The sequence below is a fragment of the Sciurus carolinensis genome, chromosome 6, assembly GCF_902686445.1.
Source record: "Sciurus carolinensis chromosome 6, mSciCar1.2, whole genome shotgun sequence".
NCBI lineage: Eukaryota > Metazoa > Chordata > Mammalia > Rodentia > Sciuridae > Sciurus > Sciurus carolinensis.
This window is the reverse complement of record NC_062218.1, coordinates 98,668,473-98,689,241: the sequence shown is the minus strand read 5'-3', so window position 1 is coordinate 98,689,241 and position 20,769 is coordinate 98,668,473. Positions and strand designations below refer to the sequence as shown.

At 37.7% G+C, this 20,769-nt stretch overlaps 1 protein-coding gene and 2 non-coding genes across 6 annotated transcripts in view; 1 reads left to right on the top strand and 2 right to left on the bottom strand.

Moving 5' to 3' along the window:
• Window positions 1–11,801, bottom strand: part of Ankhd1 (ankyrin repeat and KH domain containing 1) — a 122,270-nt gene extending 110,469 nt beyond the window's left edge. For all 4 annotated transcript variants that reach the window (XM_047554710.1, XM_047554712.1, XM_047554711.1 and 1 more), the window contains exon 1: window positions 11,377–11,801. In XM_047554710.1, coding sequence (XP_047410666.1) covers window positions 11,377–11,667 — 291 coding nt within the window. In that variant the 5' untranslated portion in view covers window positions 11,668–11,801. The remainder of the gene's footprint in view (window positions 1–11,376) is intronic.
• LOC124987688 (U6 spliceosomal RNA) lies at window positions 8,205–8,306 on the bottom strand. The gene has a single exon (XR_007109220.1). It is a non-coding gene; the product is annotated as a U6 spliceosomal RNA (small nuclear RNA).
• An 8,353-nt stretch (window positions 11,802–20,154) lies between the features above and the next one.
• On the top strand, window positions 20,155–20,228 carry Trnai-uau (transfer RNA isoleucine (anticodon UAU)). Its single transcript has one exon. It is a non-coding gene; the product is annotated as a tRNA-Ile (tRNA).
• The last annotated feature ends 541 nt before the right edge of the window (window positions 20,229–20,769 follow it).

Below are 20,769 nucleotides of genomic sequence, written 5' to 3'. Positions count from 1 at the left end.
ACTCAAAGTAATCATCTTATGTTATTTGGGTTCAACATCTACAAAGAGAACACTGATAGTGCTCCAACTGTGTTTCTGCTATAAATGCTTTTTAATCCTTGTCAAGCTCAAGTCCTTTGATTTGTTAATATCTATTGTGATGAACAATTACACAGGATTTGTATTTTAAGAAGCTCTCCTTTAAATCAATCTATGTGTTCAATGCAATCCTCATTAAATACCAATGGCAGGGCTGGGGAGATAGCTCAGTTGGTAGAGTGCTTGCCTTGTAAGCACAAGGCCCTGAGTTCGATCCCCAGCACCCAAAAAAAAAAAAAAAAAAAATACCAATGGCATTTATTTTTCAGAAATAGAAAGAACTATCCTAAAATTCACATGGAATTTAAGAGACCCTGAATAGCCAAAACAATCTAGAAAAAGAACAAAACTGAAAAAAACTTCCTGGTTTCAAATTTTATTATAAAACTAAAGTTTCTAATGCTAAAAAGTGCTTTCTATGTTTGTGTCAGAAAAAAAAAAGTAATCAAACTAGTGTGATATCAGCTGAAAGACTAATGTACAGACCAATGGAATAGATCAGAGAGCCCAGAAATAAACCCTCCTATACCTGGTCAACTGATTTACTAGTGATTAAATCCAGGGGTGCTCTACCACTGAGCAGCACTGCCAGCTGCCCTCCCACTTTTTTTTTTTTTTTTTTTTTTTTTTGAGACAGGATCTCGCTAAGTTGCCCAGGCTGGCCTCACACTGGCCATCTTCCTGCTTCAGCCTCCAGGGTAGTCAGGATTACAGGTTTATGTCTCCATGTCCAGCTTTAGTTAACTGATTCTTGAAAAAATGCCACCACCATTCAGTAGGGAAAATGAGACTTCAACAAATGGCGCTTGAAAAATTGGATATCCACACACAAAAGCATGAAATTGGATCCCTACCTTATACATATAAAAAATTAACTCAAAAGAATCAAAGGTATAAATTTAAGAGTTAGAACTATAAAACTCTTAGAAGAAAACATTGGAAAAAATCTTCATGATGGATTTGGCAATGACTTCATTGATGTGATACCAAAAGCAAAGACAACAACAAAAAATACACAAATTAGACTTCACTAAAATTAAAACTTTTGTTCAGAAAAGGGTACATCCTCAGAATTAAAAGGCAACTCACAGAATGAGAGCAAATATTTGCAAATCATGTATCTGGCAAGAAGTTTATATGCAGGATATAGTTAAGATGCAGAATATTTAAAGAATTCTTTCAACTAAACAATGGAACAACCTGATTTTAAAATGTGCAAAAGAGAGTGGGAAGGAATAATAGAAGTTCACTGGATTAGACAAAGGGGAATGAAAGGAAGGGAAGGGAGAGGAGATAGGAATAGAAAAGACAGTAGAATGAATTGGACATAACTTTCCTATGTTCATATACGAATATACAACCAGTGTAACTACACATCATGTACAACCACAAAAATGGGAAGTTATACACCATATATGTATAATATGTCAAAAGATACTCTACTGTCATGTACATCTAAAAAGAATTTTTAAAAATTAATTTTTTAAACTGTGCAGAAGATTTGAGTGGACATTTCTCCAAAGATAGATAATGGTCAGTAAAAGCAATGAAAAGATTTAACACCACTAATCATGAGAGAAACGCAAATTGAAACCATAAAGAGATACCACTTCCTACCCATTAGAATGGTTATTACCAAAAACAACAACAACAACAACAACAACAACAACAAAACAGAAAGTTAAGTGTTGGCTAGAATGTGAAGAAATTGGAATCCCTGGACACTACTAGTAGCAATGTAAATACTATAGCTGCTATGGAAAACAATAAGGCATTAATTAAAATTAAAAATAGAATTACCATTTGATCCAGCAACTACACTTCTGGTTATATATGCAAAAGAATGAAGTGCAGAGTCTCAAAAAAATATTTTTATATCTATTCATAAAAATATTTTTATATCTATTTACAATAGCCAAAAGATAGAAACCATCCAAGCATTCATCAACAAATAAACAAAATATTTATATACACACACAATAGAAAATTATTTTATTATTTACTTAAAAGGAATAAAATTCTGATGTTACCTTTGGATGAAGTCAATAAAGCCAGTCACAAGACAAATACTGCATGATTCCAATCATATGAGGTAGATAAGATAGTCAAATTCAGCGATATAGAAACAAAGATTGCCAGGAGGTAGGGGGTGGGAAGAATGAGAAATTACTGTCTAATGGGTACTGAGTTTCAGTTTGGGGAGACAAGTAAGTTCTGGAGTTGGCTGTTGTTGATGGTCACACAATAATGTCAACATATTTAATGCCAATGAACTATACACTTAAAAGGGTTAAAAAGGTGTGTGTTTATACACATAAACATGTATAATAGCATAATATACACTATATAGGTATAATGATATATATATATACCACATACATACATATCTACACGTATAGGTATAATACACACACCATTATACATATATGGGATATGTATATATATATGTGCACATATATGCATAATATGCATGTATGCCATATATAGATATCTATCTAAATATAGAGATAGCTATATATACAAATACATATGTATTTTTTTTAATTTTTTTAGGGGCTGGGATTGAGGCTCAGTGGTAGTGCACTAGTCTAGCATGTATGAGGCACTGGGTTCGATTCTCAGTACCGCACATAAATAAATGAATAAAAATAAAAGTCTATAAACATCTGAAAAAATATTTTTTAGTTGTCAATGGATCTTATTTTATTTATTTATATGCAGTGCTGAAAATCAAACCCAGTACCTCACACATGCTAGGCTAGTGCTCTACCATTGAGTCACATGCCCAGTCCTAAATATGTATTTTTTAACCACAAATTAAAAACAAACAAAAAGATAAAATGGTAGGTCTGGGGTTGTAGCTCAGTGTTAGAGTGCTTGCCTCGCCCATGGGGGGCACTGAGTTCAATCCTCAGCACCACATAAAGATAAAGGCATTGTGTTCATCTACAACTAAAAATATTTTTTTAAAAGATAAAATGGTAAATTTTTTATATTATAGCTATTTTATCACAATTTTAAAATAAAAACTTACCTTGGCAACTTCATAAAACTACTCTCTTGTTCAAATCTTTGGTCCTAAGGGTTCATCCCTAAGGGTATCCTTGTCTTTCTCTTTTCAAAATTGTGTACTAATGAAAGTGAATCAAATCATTAGGATATAATGGGATGTCTACATTTTTAAAAGCACCCTTTCTACTACTGAAAACAGCATCTATTCAGTGAGGTGGTAACTTTGTGAGCACAGACCAGGTGCATAGCAGGGAAAAGAGTAAAATGTACTCTTTGATAAATAGTTGCCAAATTTCAGTCCAGCAAATAAAAAGAAACTTATATACAATGTTTACTTTCTTCCAGGTTTAGGTAAACTTGGCAGTGATAAAATCCAATCACCTTTTAAGGCAACTGATCTTCACTTACAGGAATCATGCACTGTTGTCAATTAGTAACAGAATAACACACATATTTTAATTTTTATAAAATTACTAAAATATAACAATATTGCAAAGCCAATGTTTCTAAGATGCAAAGCTGGAGATAGGTCTTTCTATTATCAGTGATTTCAATTATTTCTTAAACCTTTTAAAATTAATATGAAAGGCCTGAACTTTTCAAGTAAATTCATTGCAAAATTACCTCCTCCTATACTCAATGGTACTCAAACACACACCTCCTTAATAATCTGATCTATATAAAACTTGTCAAGCTGGATATGGAGGCACACATCTGTAATCCTGGCTATACTGAAGGCTGAGGCAGTAGGATTCCAAGTGAGGACAGCCTAAGCAACTTAGTGAGACCCTGCCTCAAAATAAAAAATAAAAAGATTTGGAAATGTGTAGCACAGTGTCAGAGTGACCCTGGGGGTTCAAACCTCAGTATGAACAACAACAACAAAAAAAAACCTAAAAAACTTCTCCAACAAAGTCAACTATGGATTATAATGCTATTTCAAGATAGGCATTGCTTAAAATTAAATTCATTGGTACAATGCATCAGAAGAAAGATGGCAAGACAAGAGAATGGGAGTCAGATGATCTCTTTTTTCTAGTCCTGCTATACCTTAAGTTGTGTAATGATCCTAGACCAGTCACTTAGCTCAATGACTTCTACATTTTTGAGGCTTTACCCAGGTCCTGACGTAATGTTTCCAACTTGGAACCCAGGGTCTCTTTGTATGCCAGACAAGTACTCTACCACTGAGCTAAACTCCCAGTCCAAGTATGGATACTTTTAAAATTCATTTTGTAGAACTGGGAGTATAATTCAATGGTAAGCTTTCCCTTAGCATTCTCTGAAGCCCTGGGTTGTTCCCCCAAGCACTGCCAAAAACAAATACACACCATATAGAATTTACTATCTTCAAAATGCATTTTGTAAAAGTAGGAAGGACATTATCTCGAAATAGGAAAAAAAAAAAAACACTTTATAAGAAATTTACTACATTGGCTTTATTTCCCTCATTTCACTTTAGATCTAAAACAAATAAAATTTCTACAGGTATTTAGCAACAATTTATTGGAGAAACAGCATTTGGTAACCAAAACATTACGTATTTCTTTCTAAAGAAGCAAAAATAGTAGCATGGGCTCTGAATTCAGTACTGGATTCTAATCCTAGTTTTACCACTCACTAGCTGGGTAACGTTGTTTTGTTTTTTGGATTTATTATTTCATCTCTCTGAGCCTACATTTATTCAGCTATAAAAATGTAGATGATACCTCAAAGGAGTGTTAAAACAAGTGAAATAAGAAAAGTATTTAGTACAACACTGGCAATAGTAAGCATTCAGTAAATGGTAGGAGTTACCTAAAATGAGTTGAGAGGATTATCACCAAGATTCCATGACACTATAGATAAGCAATAGGAGAGGGAGATATGATCAACAAGATTCAAAAAGAAAGACATACTGAATCAGTTCAATTATATTTCTTACAACTCTGGTTCTAAGAGATGGTAAATAAATAGCTGGGTGTGGTGGCACACAACTGTAATCCCAGAAGCTTGGAGGATGAAGCAGGAGAATCAGGAATTCAAAGCCAACTTCAGCAACTTAGTGAGATTGTGAACAACTTAGCAAGACCCTGTCTCAAAATAAAACAAAAAGGGCTGGGGATGTGGCTCAGTGGTTAAGAGCCCCTAGGTTCAATCCATGGTGCCAAAAAAAAAAAAAAAAAAAGGTAGACAGGCAGGGCTTTTATTTTTTCTTCATTTGCCAACTCCAGGTCAATATTTCAATATTTTTAAAAACTGCCTTTTCTTTAAAGTAATACTATCTATCAATGAATCAAAAAGCCAGATTGATTTGCAGAATTCATCTAGTCCATCATCACTCTACTACCACTACCACCAGACAGGCTCAAGAGAATGTGCTTGGGGCTGGGGTTGTAGCTCAGTGGCAGAGAGCTTGCCTAGCATGTGTGAGGCACTGGGTTCAATTCTCAGCACCACATATAAATAGATAAAATAATATATATTAAAAATAATATATATTAAAAAAAAAAAGAGAAGGCTGGAGTTGTTGCTCAGTGGTAGAGTACTTGCCTGGTATGTGTGAGGCATTGGTTTCGATTCTTGGCACCACATAAAAATAAATAAAATAAAGGTCCACTGATAACTAAAAAATTTTTTTTAAAAATAAAAATAAATAAATAAAATAAATAAAGAGAATGTGCTTAAACTCATCTCAGTGCTGCATGCATAATATGATTATCACTTTAAACTTCTATTTTTTTCTTTTTTCAGTGCTAACGATAGAACCCAGGGCCTCTCACATACTAGGCAACAGCTTTTTACTGAATCACACCCCCAACCTTCCGTTAGTTTAAATCTATCTCAAATTTGCCATTTAAACAATCTCACATGAATATTTACCTTTTATGTGACAACAGAAAAAATAAAAGTACATACTCATGGGGCTGGAAGTGTAGCACAGCAGAAGAGACTTTGCCTAGCATGTATGAGGCCTTGGGCTCAGTCTCCAGAATCGCAAAACAAAACTGTATTTTTCATTAAAAAATTCTGAAAGAATATATAAGACAATGGAAGTATAGGACAGTATAGGGCAGTGTAGGACATGTGAGAGTAAGGATGGAATCAATACTTCATTTATCTGCTCTTATATTACTTTGATTTATGAGCTAAACAATTAACCACCTATTCAAAATATATTCAATAACAAAAAACAAAAATAAAAAACCCCTGACACTTCAAATTTCACAATAAGGTTTTCCTCCACCCATACTACTCAACTCTGCATTGACCCATTATTCATAATTCATATAACCATAATCATTAACTTATCAGTTTATACCTAAAGTCTTAAGGTTTTACAGAATGAAACTGGTACAAGGCTGATACTCTTGTATTATATAACAAATTGTTACAGTAACAATATGTAACTTTTTCTTTAATAAATATTGCCAATATCTCCAAAATTTGCCCACTAAAATTCAAAATTCTATTTCATGATAATGTACTACTATTGATAACTTATGGAATAAACCCTTTCTACCTTAACAAACTTAAAGTCCTCATAACAGGTTTTTTTTTTTTTTTAGTTCATTTTCATGGAAAATAACTGAACTTGAAAATAATATATCTTAAGTGAAATTCCCCAAAATGATAAATTTTTTAAATTTTTTAATATTTAGTTTAGATATTATTTCATTTATTTATTTTTATGTGGTGTTGAGGATCATATACAGTGTCTCACACATGCTAGGCAAGTGCTCCACCACTGAACCATAACCCCAGTCCCCAAAATGAATAAAATAAATTTGCCATAGAAATTTACAGCAGTACATGCTGGTTTCACTGGAAACTTTTCAGTACCTTCTTTCTATTTCTCCCTTGTTCAGTTAATAAGCTCTAAGATGCTATTAAAAACAGTGATTCACCTTGTTTACCTGAAGTTTGAATATAGAACATACAAAACAAAATTGCCCTCCCTGCCAACAGTGGCCTCTAAACTAATGGGTTCTCAACTAAGGGTGATTTTGCTTTTAGGAGACAAGGCAATGTCTGAAGAATTTTGGGCTATCACAGTTAGGTGGGTTCTACTGGCATCTAGTGGATAGAGGCCAGGGATGCTGCAAAAGCACAGGAAAGCCCCTCACAACAAAGAATTATCTGGCCAAAATGTCAATACTGCTGTTGAGAAATTCTACTCTACATTAGAGATCTTAAGTAACCCTAAAGGAGATGACCCAGATGACTTACTACTGGAGAAAAATCAGGATGGGATTTCTATATTAGTCTATGCTTTTAACTCAAAAGTAAATAGAGAAAAAAAAATCTCTACAAGGTTTGTCCTCTAATTTTAGGGATGTATTCAATCTCTGGTACATGTCTCAAGAAAAAAAAAAAATTCTTCTGCCACACCCTTCCACCATAGTGGAGTTGGCCATCTATGGATTGAGACTGCTGAAACCTTGAGCGTCAGCTAAACTTTTTCTCCTCAAGAAAGAATGAAAGAAAAAAGAAACCTCTATGAGATATAAAGCTATCCTTACTAATGTAATATCTCTCTTTAAAGTTACGGTAGAAGTTGGGAGCAGTGGCACATGTCTATAATCAAGGCAATTCAGGAGGCTGAAGCAGAAGAACTGCAAGTTCAAAGCCAGTCTCAGCAATTTAGCAAGATCTTGTCTCAAAATTTAAAAAAATTTTAAGGGCTAGAGATATAGCTCAATGGTAAAACACCCATAGGCATACGCCCAGTACCACCCCAAAAGTGAATGTATATAAACACACACACACACACACACACACACAAATGAGCCTAGAAAATTTACTGAAAGAAAAATTTTAATATTGGTTACCTCAAGAGTGATTTAAAGGGTTGATGGGGAAGGAAGTACTTTTACTTTCCATGTTATATCTATGTATATACTAAACTTTTCGCCAAGAGACTACATTAGTTTTATAATAATTTTAAAAGGAGAGTTTACACATATATAAATACGTCATATTCACATATTCTATGACAGAAAATTAAAAATCATAAATCTCAATTTGTTCTTTAGGAATTTTTTCTTTCAACTTGCTTAAAAAAAAAAAAGACTATGATTCTGAAAGTAACATTAAAAAACTGTTGTTGTTGTTGTTGTTTTTTTTAGTGCCAGAAAAATATGGAATATTTCCCAAATCTGTGTGTCATCCTTACACAGGGGCCATGTGAACCTTCTCTGTATCATTCCAATTAAAAAGTTGGTTTTTAAAAAAATTTTAAACTGACATCAATTATTAATCATTGGTACATTTCAATAGACTCTTCTATTCAAGGTCTTAGCTAAAGAACATGCTCAGTATGCCTAAAGAAATAGAAGAGATATTTACCCCAATGTTTAAAAAAAAATAAGGGCCAGTCAGGCACAGTGGTGCATACCTCTAATCTCAGCAGCTTAGGAGGCTGAGATGGGAGGACTGCAAATTCAAAGCCAGCCTCAGCAACTTAGCAAAGCCCTAAGCAACTTAGCAAGACTCTGTCTCAAAATAAAATACAAAAAAGGGTGAGAACAGGCTGGGTTTGTAGTTCAGTGGTAGAGAACTTGCCTAGCATGTGTGAGGCACTGGATTCAATTCTCAACACCATAAATAAATAAATAAATAAAGGTTCATCAAGAACTAATAAAATATATATATATATACATATATATATATATATATATATATTTTTTTTTTTTTTTTTTTTTTTTTTTTTTTTTAAAACAGGGCAGGGGATTCCGCTCAGCACCCCTGGGTTCAATTCCCAGTACCAAAAAAAAAAAAAAAAAAAAGGGTCAGATGATGGCATTCCCTAAGATAGCACAATTCCAATATCTATAAAAAAATTACTAATAAAGCTGAGTCCATTCCTCAAACTAAAAGATCTTTTGACCTGCCCAACAAGGGAAAGCAGCTTGTTTGTTTGTACCCAGCTCTTGGCTTGATAAAAGAAACAAAGAGGTCCTCAGAGTATCTAGTCTTCTGTACACAAAAGGCACAGTACCTCAACAAATTCTTCTCACCTTGTCCTGCCCTATTGAAAAAGAAAATAATCTTCACTATTGAACCACACTCCAATTCATCATCTTTTAGGATGTCTAGGAACATGGTTCTAAAATATTTAGGAAGATGAAAATGAGGATTTTAGTATTATTCATCAAATGCCAGTAAGGGAGTATTTTTTGAAGAACATTATTTACAATCTCTTCACACTGGAAATTCAAAAGCAATAATATCAAAGAAAACAGCTCCTCTTATTAGAGAACACAGAAAAGGCAAGGAATTTGCTCAGGCAAAAAAAGGTCATTACATTCACAAAAGCATACACTATACTAGATAACAGAGACAAGACATTCCAAGAATGTCTTCTCTACATGACATGAGGGAAACAGGGCACAGAAACAAAATTTTCTTTATTCACAGATTAAGAATCTACACATACATGAGTATCAGCTCAGATTGGGCTAAAGTCTGTGAGTATCCTAATGAGTTCTACATACACACTTACTACCTAAGTCCTTTTGTGGCACAGAAAATATAAGTAAAAAGGAGAATAAGTTGTTCCTCTACCACTAGCCATTTCTTAAATGGGTAGGAACCACAGATATGTGACTTCTACAAAGAACTTCAAAAAAACACAAAAGGTGTGGATTATGCCCATAGCTTTAACCACATGGTATGGTGACTCCATATGAAATTATATAGAGAGGAAGAGAGAGAGATTTATGACTTTGGAGGCTCACTAGCACCTACCTCTGAAGAAATTTAAATACTACTTATATAAAAGCAAATGAGTGACCTTTCATCCTACCCATGACAATCATGTAAAAATGGTCCTGAAAAATCAAGGAGACTCTCTTTCCATCATTTAGATCAAAGTGAACCTTTCAGATTCTTCGTTACAAGTTTCAAAGAAAAATAAACTCTACTCTTTAGAGTCTAAAGATGGCCCCCACCTCATTTCCTAGCTCTAGGTTCATCTCTCAAGTTTCACTAAAAGGATAAAAGCCTTCCACAAGACCAAAAATGGAGGTGCTCCAGAGACTCTCCCCTGTAACTGCCTGTTCAAATAAAATCCTTTCTCACATTGGCTTAGAAGTTATTCCCCTTATATTGGGATACAGAGATTCTAGGGACTATTTCCTTTATAATCTGCATATTTGTTTTCCCAAAGCAAATGTTGTGGTCAGAATGTACTAAGGTTTTTAATCTAAAGAAAGCCCTACTCAAATTTAGGATAATAAGACAGTGCACTAATTGTACTCTGTAACCCACAATTTCTCCTTATTCCTCTCAAATGCAAGAGCAAGGATCATTAGTACACACAGAGAAATTCCTGTACTTTAACACCAAGATCAGAGGTTAAAATAATTGGTCACAAAGGGATAAACCAGGCACCTTAGAACATTTATGGAAGAAACACTCTGAGTACTTAAAACAATGGTCATCACAGGACAGTATATCAAAGCCACTGTCAACAGAAAACTCTGTGTAAGGAGTGATGTGTTTGCCCTAGAGTGTGCATGTGTGTATTTCTCTAGATCCCAAAAGATGATACCTACCATCCTAGACTGCTCAGATCTAAAAATGTGTACATAAGAGTTAAAAGAAATGAAGGAATTGGTAACAAATTTCCCTTACTGCAAAAGAAAACGTGTCCGTGGGGTACCTCACCTTCTCCCAGTCTAAAAATCTCAGAATTCATCTATCCAGCTATTCCGAAGCTCAGAGATGCACTGGAACTTCCTTTTCCTGTTTAACTTCACTAAACGTCCCAGGAGCAAGAGTCACGTGATTTTTCGGGGTTAAAAGCTGAGAATTACTTAATACCTGTCTCAAACTAAACAAGGAAAATAAGAGCGCTACTTAAAATACGCAGGTAGGGCATATGTAAGGTAGAAGGCAAATAAATGGACAGTTCAACTTTGAGGAGCAGCGAATAGTAGAAAAGCTCTTTGAGCGAGTTAGCTGCCTCCCTCAGTACCAAGGGCAGGGACTCCGGCAAGACCCCGCCCTCCCCCGTCTCCCAAGCGGGGTGGGCGGGAGGTAGCCTGAGGAGTCCTTGTTCCCGCGCGAAGCTCAGAGACCAAAGGACTCCCTATTGTGGGTCTACGGACGCTGACGGGAACCCGTCCCGCTCCAGCCGCGAGCTGAAGAGTAAGCCGAGAGCTCCCGAGGCCCGCATGGCTGCCACCGCCGCCATAGAACCGACCGCTGTCAGAGAACGACTGCACCCGGGAAACTGGAGGGTGGACCCAAAGAGAATTCATGCCTCACGCTGTGTGGGAGGCGGGGGTCCTGGAGCCGTACCTCAGACACTTCGTCCTCATCGCTGCCAGAGGCACCACCTCCGCCTCCGGTCCTCAGCACGGCGGCCGCCAACTTGAAATCCAGCGCCGCGTCCCCTCCGCCCGCACCGCTGCCGCCGCCACCGACTCCCGGCGCGGGTCCGGCCTCCCCGAAGAGCCTCACGGTGCGGATCCCCAGTCCGACCCCTCCCGGCGGAGGCGGCTCCGAGGCCCCGGCTGGGGCGGATCGCGGAGCCACAGAGTCCAGGTCCTCCTCAAAGGAGGTGCCGCCGCCTCCGCCGTCGGTCAGCATGGTTCGCACGCGGAGCCGGAGACGCTGCCGAGTCACTCGCGGCCACCGCCGCCGCTGATCCCGGGAAGGAGAGGAGCAGCAGGAGGAAGAAGCGTCTCCTTCCCCCCGTCCCAGCAGCGCCACTAACTTCTCACTGCCTAACCTGCTGCCTCCCGCCCCCTCAACCCGCCACTGGCTGCAGCTCTCCGGCGGCTGCAGATCATTGGCCAAAGTGACCTGTCGCTCAGGCTCTTCGTCACGCGCCGCTCGCTGGCTCGCGGCCCTCAAGCTGCGTTGACCCGCGCAGGCCTAGGCGGTTGCGAACACCCGCCTCTTACTCCCCACGAGCCGACTTCCGGTCTTTTTCTGTGTCTATTGGCCAGTCTCTCTGACTGTAGCGTCACGACCTTAAAGTGGATTAGTTAGCCTTGTGGTCAGTCATAGTGACCCCTAACAATGGAAAACTCCATTGGCGCCATAAAGTGTCGGTCACTTTGTCACAGGACGTCGCGCGGTACAATTGGCCGGTGAGGGTACTATTCATCCCGCCTCCATCTGAGGTGACGGGAAAGGGCTGGGGAATTTCCACTTCTGATTAAAATAAGGGCTTGAGGTGACGACTTACAAGAATTAATAAAATTTGGAGTAGGCCTAACCCTGTGCTTGGTGAAACTCGTCTGTCAATCATGCAAGAAGCGCAGAGGTAATGCAGCTCCCACCTGTCGCTCTCCGCCGGGTGCTGAGACTATGGCCGGAAAGTAGCTGCACCGGGATTGGAGGAAAGAAGCAATCGTTCTCATGAGACCCCACCTTCCTGCCATTGCCTGGTTGGAGGACCGCAGCGTCAGTCACTGGAGCAGTCGCCACCTCTGGGACAGGTGAGGCTGCCTAACCCTTCTGTTTCTGCTTCTGCCTCTGCCTCTTTGGACCCGGAGCAGGGGCAGAGAGCGGAGAGGGCAGGGCGGATCCTGCATGGAACCTCCCGCCTTTCCAAGTTGAGCCCGGCGCGCGGAGCTGAGGGAACCGGGGGAGCAGCTCCAGATGGCCGCCCAGAAGCGGACCCGGCCCTCCTGCATGCTGGGACGTGGCTGGGCGCGGCGATTCTACAGACTTTAGGAGGGATCGCCCCGCGGGACCGCGTTCTCTTGCTTGTGGAAGGCGGCGGGCCCGCGGGGCTGGACAGCGCCATCCCTCAGTACCGGGAACTGTCCCGCCAATGCCGCGAGCAGCGCGTGGAATCCAACCTCAGGGCTGAACTGCAGGGAAGTTTCGAGTTCTGGTGCCGCCGCTTATTTGCTGGGTGACTTTAGTGCGTTTGATGTTACTCCATGTACAATGGAAGTGTTATCAGCACTTGCCTTGTTGGTGATGGTTGTGAATAAACTCAGTGATGACCTAAAGTGCCAAACTTTAAAGGAAAGACTAATTTTGTTACTCACTGCCCCTTCTTCCTTCAGGAGTTCTCCGCCAGTCCTGGTTTCCGCCAGCCCAACCAATTCTAACCGGATTCTGTGATGCAAAACAAAGCTAACTAAGAGGGTCCTCCTCCACTAAGGATGTCTATTTGCCTCCCTACTCTCCCTATCTCTATCTCCTTCATCAATAAACAGAAAGTTTAAAAATGTTCACATTCCAACTACTCCTGTGTCACAACAAATGAGTTTGGTGAAGTTTATATGGCAAATGCCCTTTGACCCAGAGAATGATCGTATGATAGCAAAGTTTGGCTAAAAACAAGATTTGTCATTTTCTCCTTACAACGTTAAGAGATTTGCCTATCTTGGTTGTGCAGTTTTTAATATTTCACCTTCTTTAAACTTAAATCTGAAAATTCTATAAAGAATATGATGATTTCTTAAATGACTTTAAAAATTGATGCTACCTTAACATTTCTTTGACTTGGTAGTCGCCCATTTCGACATTTCACTTGCAAAAAAAAAAAGGGGGGGAGTGTTTTCCATATACATATTGAGTAAATATACTTTCTAGTTAAAAATAAGTTTTAGAAAATAAGTAGAGGACTATTTTTATGTAAGTGCCATGTACACCGTCTTTAGTATTTGTGAACTTAATTAGCCCATACCCTCAGTGCTGTTTAAGTTTTCAAGGCATGTGTGACTAGGTCACAGCCCAAACTAAGCAACAACAAAAGAAACCTAGCACTGCCCAACCCACTTCAAAGCTGGATTATCCAGAATAGTTATGGATACATCCTTAGGCAAAAACAGGTATTGACTGGAGCAACATTACAAAGGAACTATTTGTCATTCCTACCACTAATACAAAAATAATTTCTGATGCAACTCCCTGGGCAAACTCATTAAATACTTTAAACAAATGTAATGAATCTCAAGGACAGAAGGAAAGGAAAACTGAGTATATGCATTTTATCCATTATATTTGAGAGAGAAAAATATACTATCTTCTCAGTGACTAGCAACCAACCCCTGAGTACAGTCAGAGAGAGATGATTGAGCAATAATCCTTATTTCACTAGGACCTTGCCAGGATCACTGGCACACACCTGTGACCCAAGGAACTCAGGAGGCTGAAGCAGAGGATCGAAAGTTCAAGGCCAACCTCAGCAATTTAGTGAGATCCTGTCTCGAATTAAAAACAACTGTGGGTATAACTAAGTGGAAGAGCACTCGCCAGGGGTTCAATCCCCAGTACCTTGAATAAATAAGTAAGTGTAATAAACCTGGACCTTTACCCAAAACACTTATCAGCAGTTTGACAATATGAGAAGTAGGAACTCTCAATCTCCTCAATTTTGTTGATTGCTATATAGAGTCTATATTTTGTGATTTAATGCTTCATATATATTGTATTCCTATAGTTTTATTTTTTAAAATGTGAAACTGAAGAAATTACCGTATCAAGTCATGTTTTTGGTGAATGTGTAAAATCACACTCCATGTATTCAATATAAATTATTGGTAAGTATTAATGTGATTTACTGGGTAATCTTGGTTTTGATATATTCTATCTTAAGAAAGTCTTTACTTATAACCAATTAAAATTTAACAATTAAATTAAAAAGATAATCTTTACTATTAAAAAAATTAATACATTGATTTTTTTTTTCTTCAAAGACTGAGCCACTGGCAACTGCAAAATCCTCCTTTAAAATAAATTTGTTAGAACCAGGTTTGGTGGTACATGCCTGTAATCCCAGCTACTTGGGAGGCTGAGGCAAGAGAAGAAAAAGTTAGAGGCCAGCCTGGGCAATTTAAGGATACTATGTCTCAAAATAAAAAATTAAAAAGACTGGGGATATAGCTCAGAGGCGCAGTGCTAACCTAGCATATGTGAGGTCCTGGGTTCAATCCACATCCAGTACCACCAAAAAAAAAAGTTAAAAAAAATATATGTTAAAAGTGAGCATTAGAATCAAATGGTTTGGGACTGGGGGTGTAGCTTACTTACTGTTAGAGCACTTGCCTAGCATGAACAATGCTCTGGGTTCAGTCCCTAGCACCACAAAAAATGAATAATAGAGTAAAATGTTTTCCCACAGAAAACAGGTGGGAATTTTGTTCAGAACCCAGGAAGTGTTCTACCCCTGAGCAATATCCCCAGCTCTTTAAACTACTATTATTTTATTTTGAGACAGGGTCTCACCAATTTGCCCAGGCTGGCTTGGAACTTGCAATCCTCCCACCTTAATCTCCTGAGTCTCTGTAATTTCAGGTGTGCTTGCCACTTTGCCTGGCTCATGGGAAGATGTATTATGGTATTTTGTAATGTGTTTCAAAGCACACACTTCTATTTAATCAGGGAAGGGAAAGGGTAACTATATCCCAAGGATTTTTAAAACTTCTTAGGTAACAAGAGGCTTCATTCCTCATATGAGATTGACGAACTAAATCATAGATACAGGGACTTAAACTACATGTAGTTCTTTCACATACAAACTGCATTTTCTCAAGACATTTAATTTTTGTGTTCTTTCAACTCAGTTCAGTCTGTTTATATAAAGAAAGGAGAACTCAACAAATTCGTTGCACTTATTGTATGTTATGTCATTAAAACTTTGTAATAATCCTATTCATATGTCAATCATTTTGAAGATGATAAAGTTGGAACTTCAAAAAGGTTAAATAATTTGTCCAACACTATAAAGCCAGTGTATGGAAAGACTAGAATTTGGGTTTATTTTCACCTGATCCCAAAACCCATGCTCTTCCCACTATATCACGCTGATTCCATAGTATTTGCAAAAGCAGAGAAACTTCATTAATCAGGAAAATATTCTCAATTATGTCCTTATAAAGGACATAACTTTTTAGGTGGAGTTATCCCTCACTACCACCAAATATATCTTACTCTTATAATAGTTGGAAACATTAAGTTTAAAACTTGTTTCTGGGTTTCTCCAATCATATTGTTTGCTTCTTAGACCATGTAATTTCATAATAAAAAAATCCAATACATTGGATTAATACAGTCACATGGTTCAAATTTCAAAAAGAATTAAAAAATATAATGAAGTAAAGAATCCTTTTACTTTGCCCACTAACTACCCAGATCCTCTCTCATTTTATTAGACTTTTGAAATATCTTTCTAGAGATTTTTAGACATAGGTGAGCAATTTCATATGTCAATTTATTTTTCCCATTTTAACACAAATGGCAGCTTACAAACATGCTTCTGCTCCTTGCTTTTTTTTCACTTCATTTATTCTGGAGATATTCCATTTTAGTATATAAAGAGCTTTGTCATTCTTGTTCACTACTTCTTAGTATTCTATCGATTGAATACACACACACACACACATATATGCATTAATAGTGCTACAATATCATAACTTTCTAACCCACTCTCTATCATGCAAGAAGTGCTAGGCACATATTAGTTTATTTGAAAAGCCAGACTACCATTTGTTTGGGTTACAGTTAAATACACGTAAAAGATGTCTAGCAACCTCTGTGAGGCAGGCATATGAAAACAGAAGAATTATGCCTGCAACTGAACTACCCCCACCACACAGCCTAGGAAAATTCTACTAAATTATAAAGTTCCCTAGAATTAAGTCTACTACAGAACCCATCCTTCCTGAAAAGGGGCAAAATATGTGTACACACAAAATGCCCACTTGCCCACCCCACATTCTATCCTTGCTACCTGCATAATGAAAATGAAGCAAGGGAGCTGTGTTGCAGCTCAGTGGTTGAACACTTGCCTAGCATGTGCAAGACACTGGGGTTTGATCCCCACCACTGCCAAAAAAAAAAAGTGAAGCAAGGAATAGGTAGGGTTTTTTTTTGTTTTGTTTTGTTTTTGTGTGGTGCTGGGGATTTGAACTCATGGCCTTGTGCTTGCGAGGCAAGCACTCTACCAACTGAGCTATATCCCCAGCCCCAGGTAGGGTTTTGTTTTAATTTCTAAAAATGTGTACATAAATATCTCTTGTGGAATTATTGAGGTTCTTAACAAAGAAGCCAAGAGGGAACAATTAAAATCCATCTTCTTTCTTGGGCTTCTGTCAGGATTTCTTACTACTTGAGTTTTGATAAAGGATAGCATTATCAAGGAGAATATGCATTAGGATTACAGAAGAAGCAGGATTTGATGGTAGGATTTCTGAACTGGGAATCAGAAATACCAACTCTGCATAGTGACAAAATTTGTGTGTCCATTTGGCCTTTAGAGGTACACTTTATATAACTTCAGGGGTGGTTCATATCACAAAACATAATTATCACTTCAAATCAAATGCCATACATGTATAGAAAAATTATAGTTGATCACACATAAAACCAAGCTACTAATAGCAATTATCTCTGATTAGTAGAATTCTACAGAGATTTAAAATTCTTTTTCTCTCCAGGCATGGTGGTGCATGCCTACGATACCAGCAACTCAGGAGGCTGAGGCAGAGGATCACAAGTTTGAGATCAACTTCCGCAATTTAGTGAGGCTCAAAGGACTTAGTGAGACCCTGTCTCAAAATAAAAAATAAAACGGGCTGGGGATGTGGCTCAGTGGTTAAGTGCCCTGGGGTCAATCCCTGGTACCAAAATAATAATAATAATAATAATAATAAATGATTTTTCTCTTTTTGAATATTTGTATCTTCTGGGTTTTTCATTTTAGTTTCTACAGTGAACATATTTTTTGCATAATAAAATTTTAAAATATTTCAGATATACATTTTGTAATTTTTCATTGTTCATTCAGTCAACATTTATTCAATTCTTGCTATATGTATGACAATGTACCAGGTACTTTAGAGAAAATATAAAAGAGGTAGAACTTAATGCACTTCCTTCCTGTTATTCTGATGCATGTACTTATTGACTGATGATTAGGTAGACAAAATGCACATGGAATAATGAAGAGCAGGGCCTGGGCTGTGTAGCTTACTGGTAGAGAGCACTTATCTAGCAAGACAGAAAGGAAAGAAAGAAATAGAGTCTGAAACAACTGAAGGACAATCTCAAAACAGTCTTGATAATAAGCTCATAAAGAAGTATTAAATAGAGTATAAGACAATCAAAGTGGAGTGAGTTTATTCAGGAAAAAGCTTGGATTATGAGCATTTTTACTAATACACTGACTGAGGGAAACAAGATGTAAATTATTCTAAATGGAAAGGAATGATGGAAATAATGATGAAGAAGTGACTATTCTCAAGTTATTTGTCAGGAAGGTAAAAAGACTGACTTGGTCAATACAAAGATATCAGAAAGGCGATTAAAGAGAAATTTAATTCTAGAAATACTGTAAGAAAAATATTAAAATACAATATTCAGGATACTGAATACTGGAATGAGAGATTTAGGCTACTCACTATGATTCTTGAAAAGCAAGAAAAATTTTTTTTTTGTTTTTTGTTTTGGCCTTGGGGATGAACTATCAAGATAAAAATTGTTAAGGAAGACTATAACATGTTTGTTTATTTTAGCTGCACTATTAAATTGAATTAGAACAAGGAGGTACTAGAGTCCATGAAATAAGCAGTCTTGCTGTTGCTGTTAGTCCAGGTGTAGGGTAATGAAGGCCTAGATTAAGGGAGTGAAATCGGAATGGGGAAAAAGGAACTGTCAGTAAACAAAGAGTCAGCTGAGTTGGTGCCTGATTAAATGTGGGAAGCAAAGGAATAGGGGAACAAAAGTTTGACAAGATAAAGCTGGGCACAGTGGCACATGCTTTTAGTCCCCAGCCTGGGAAACCTAGGGAAACTATCTCTACATTCATACGCATGCATAGTCCAGAGAAATCAATACAAACTTTTTGAAGAGAAATGTGGCATTATGTATCAAGATTCTCTTTTTTCTTCTCCCCATCCCCGCCTTCCCCTCCTCCTTCTCCTTTTCCTTCTTTTTTTTTTTTTTTTTTTTGCAGGTTGGGTACTGGAGATTGACCCTACAGGTGCTTTGTGTTTTACCACTGAGCTGCATTCCCAGCCTTTTTTACTTTTTAATTTTGAAACAGAGAGTTGCTGAGGTTCTCGCTGAGTTGCTGAGGCTGGCCTTGAACTTACTATCATCCTGCCTCAGCCTCCCAAGTAGCTGGAATTACAGGCTTGCTCCACTACACCTCACTTAAAGATCCCTTCTTTAAAATGTATTCCATCTATTAGAATAGCTAAAATCCAAATAATTGACAATATCAATAGCTGGCAAGAATGCAAAACAAGAACTCATTCGTTCTTTGCTCTTGAGTATATGAAATGGTATAGCCACTTTGGAGGATAGTTTGGAAGTTTCTTACATTTTGACTTATAAGTAAAGACTGAGTCATCCATAGGCTGATCTCTGAGGCTCTTTTGGAATGTCTGAACTCAATTCAGTTTGCCACGCCCCATGCAGGACCGTAAATCAGAAGATGCAGCACAGCATTTATCTACAGAGCAAGGTAACAGTACCACCTACCAGGTGTTCTTCCCCAAAAAAGTGGTATTATGTCTACTAGTGCCACAAAAGAACATCCATAGAAGACCTAATTGAGATTTAAATCTAGTACACATTCACAGAAGCTATAAAAAAAATGTGGTCATGACTACCCTGGAACTTGTCACTTTATTCCCGGCATTAGCGCCATTGGTGGCAAGAGGGGAAAACCTACCAGGGCCGGACTTCAGCAGAGATTTAGTAGATGTAAAGATTTGTCAGTTGAAGAAAATTGCTTCACTATTTGTTATATAGGACACACATTTGAGAAATGGGTCTATTTGTGGCCTCTGGAGTTTGATTAAAAGTCCTAGACTGCCCCAATGCTTCTGCCCATTATTTGGTGATGTTTTTAATCAAGATTGAGCTGTCACTGGGTGTGGTGGCACAAACCTGTAATCCCATTGGCTTGATACACTGAGAGAGGAGGGCTTCAAGTTCAAAGCTAACCTTAGCAATTCAGCAAGGCCCTAAGCAAGTTATCGAGATCCTGTTTCAAAATAAAATATAAAAAGGACTGAGACTGTGGCTCAGTGGTTAAGTATCCCTGGCTTCAATTCTCAATACAAAAAAAAAAAAAAAAAAAAAAAAAAAACTTTATTTCGGGGCTGGGGAGATAGCTCAGTTGGTAGAGTGCTTGCCTTATAAGCACAAGGCCCTGGGTTCGATCCCCAGCACCCCAAAAACAACAACAACAACAAAAAAAACTTTATTTCACTTCCAACAAATTAAAATAGGAAGGAAAAAGCTAATTAAATAAAATGTAAAATGTACTTTTTTAAAGGTCAAATCCAGGGAATTACATTTAACTCAGAGAAATGTGAACTTAAGGAGAAATATTTTATATATACTTCAGCATACACACACATACGACATAGGTATATCACCAGAGTTCTCAAAGTATGATCTATCTATACACCCCTGGAAGCCTCAAGATCTTTTCAGGAAGTCCATGAATTTTCACTATCAATCTATAATACTGCTTTTTACCATGTTGACTTTTGCACTAATGATACACAAACAATGGGGAATAAAAATTGCGGGTACCTTAGCTTAATTTAAGGCATTGGTATCAAACTTTACAAGCAATTAATGTATTCTTTCTCATTAAGTATTTAAAAGGGAAAGAGAAGCAAATTTTACTAAGAAGTCCTGGGACTGAGGATGTACTCAGTGGTAAAGCAGATTCTTAGCATATGAGTCCAGAGTTCAATCAGCACCAAA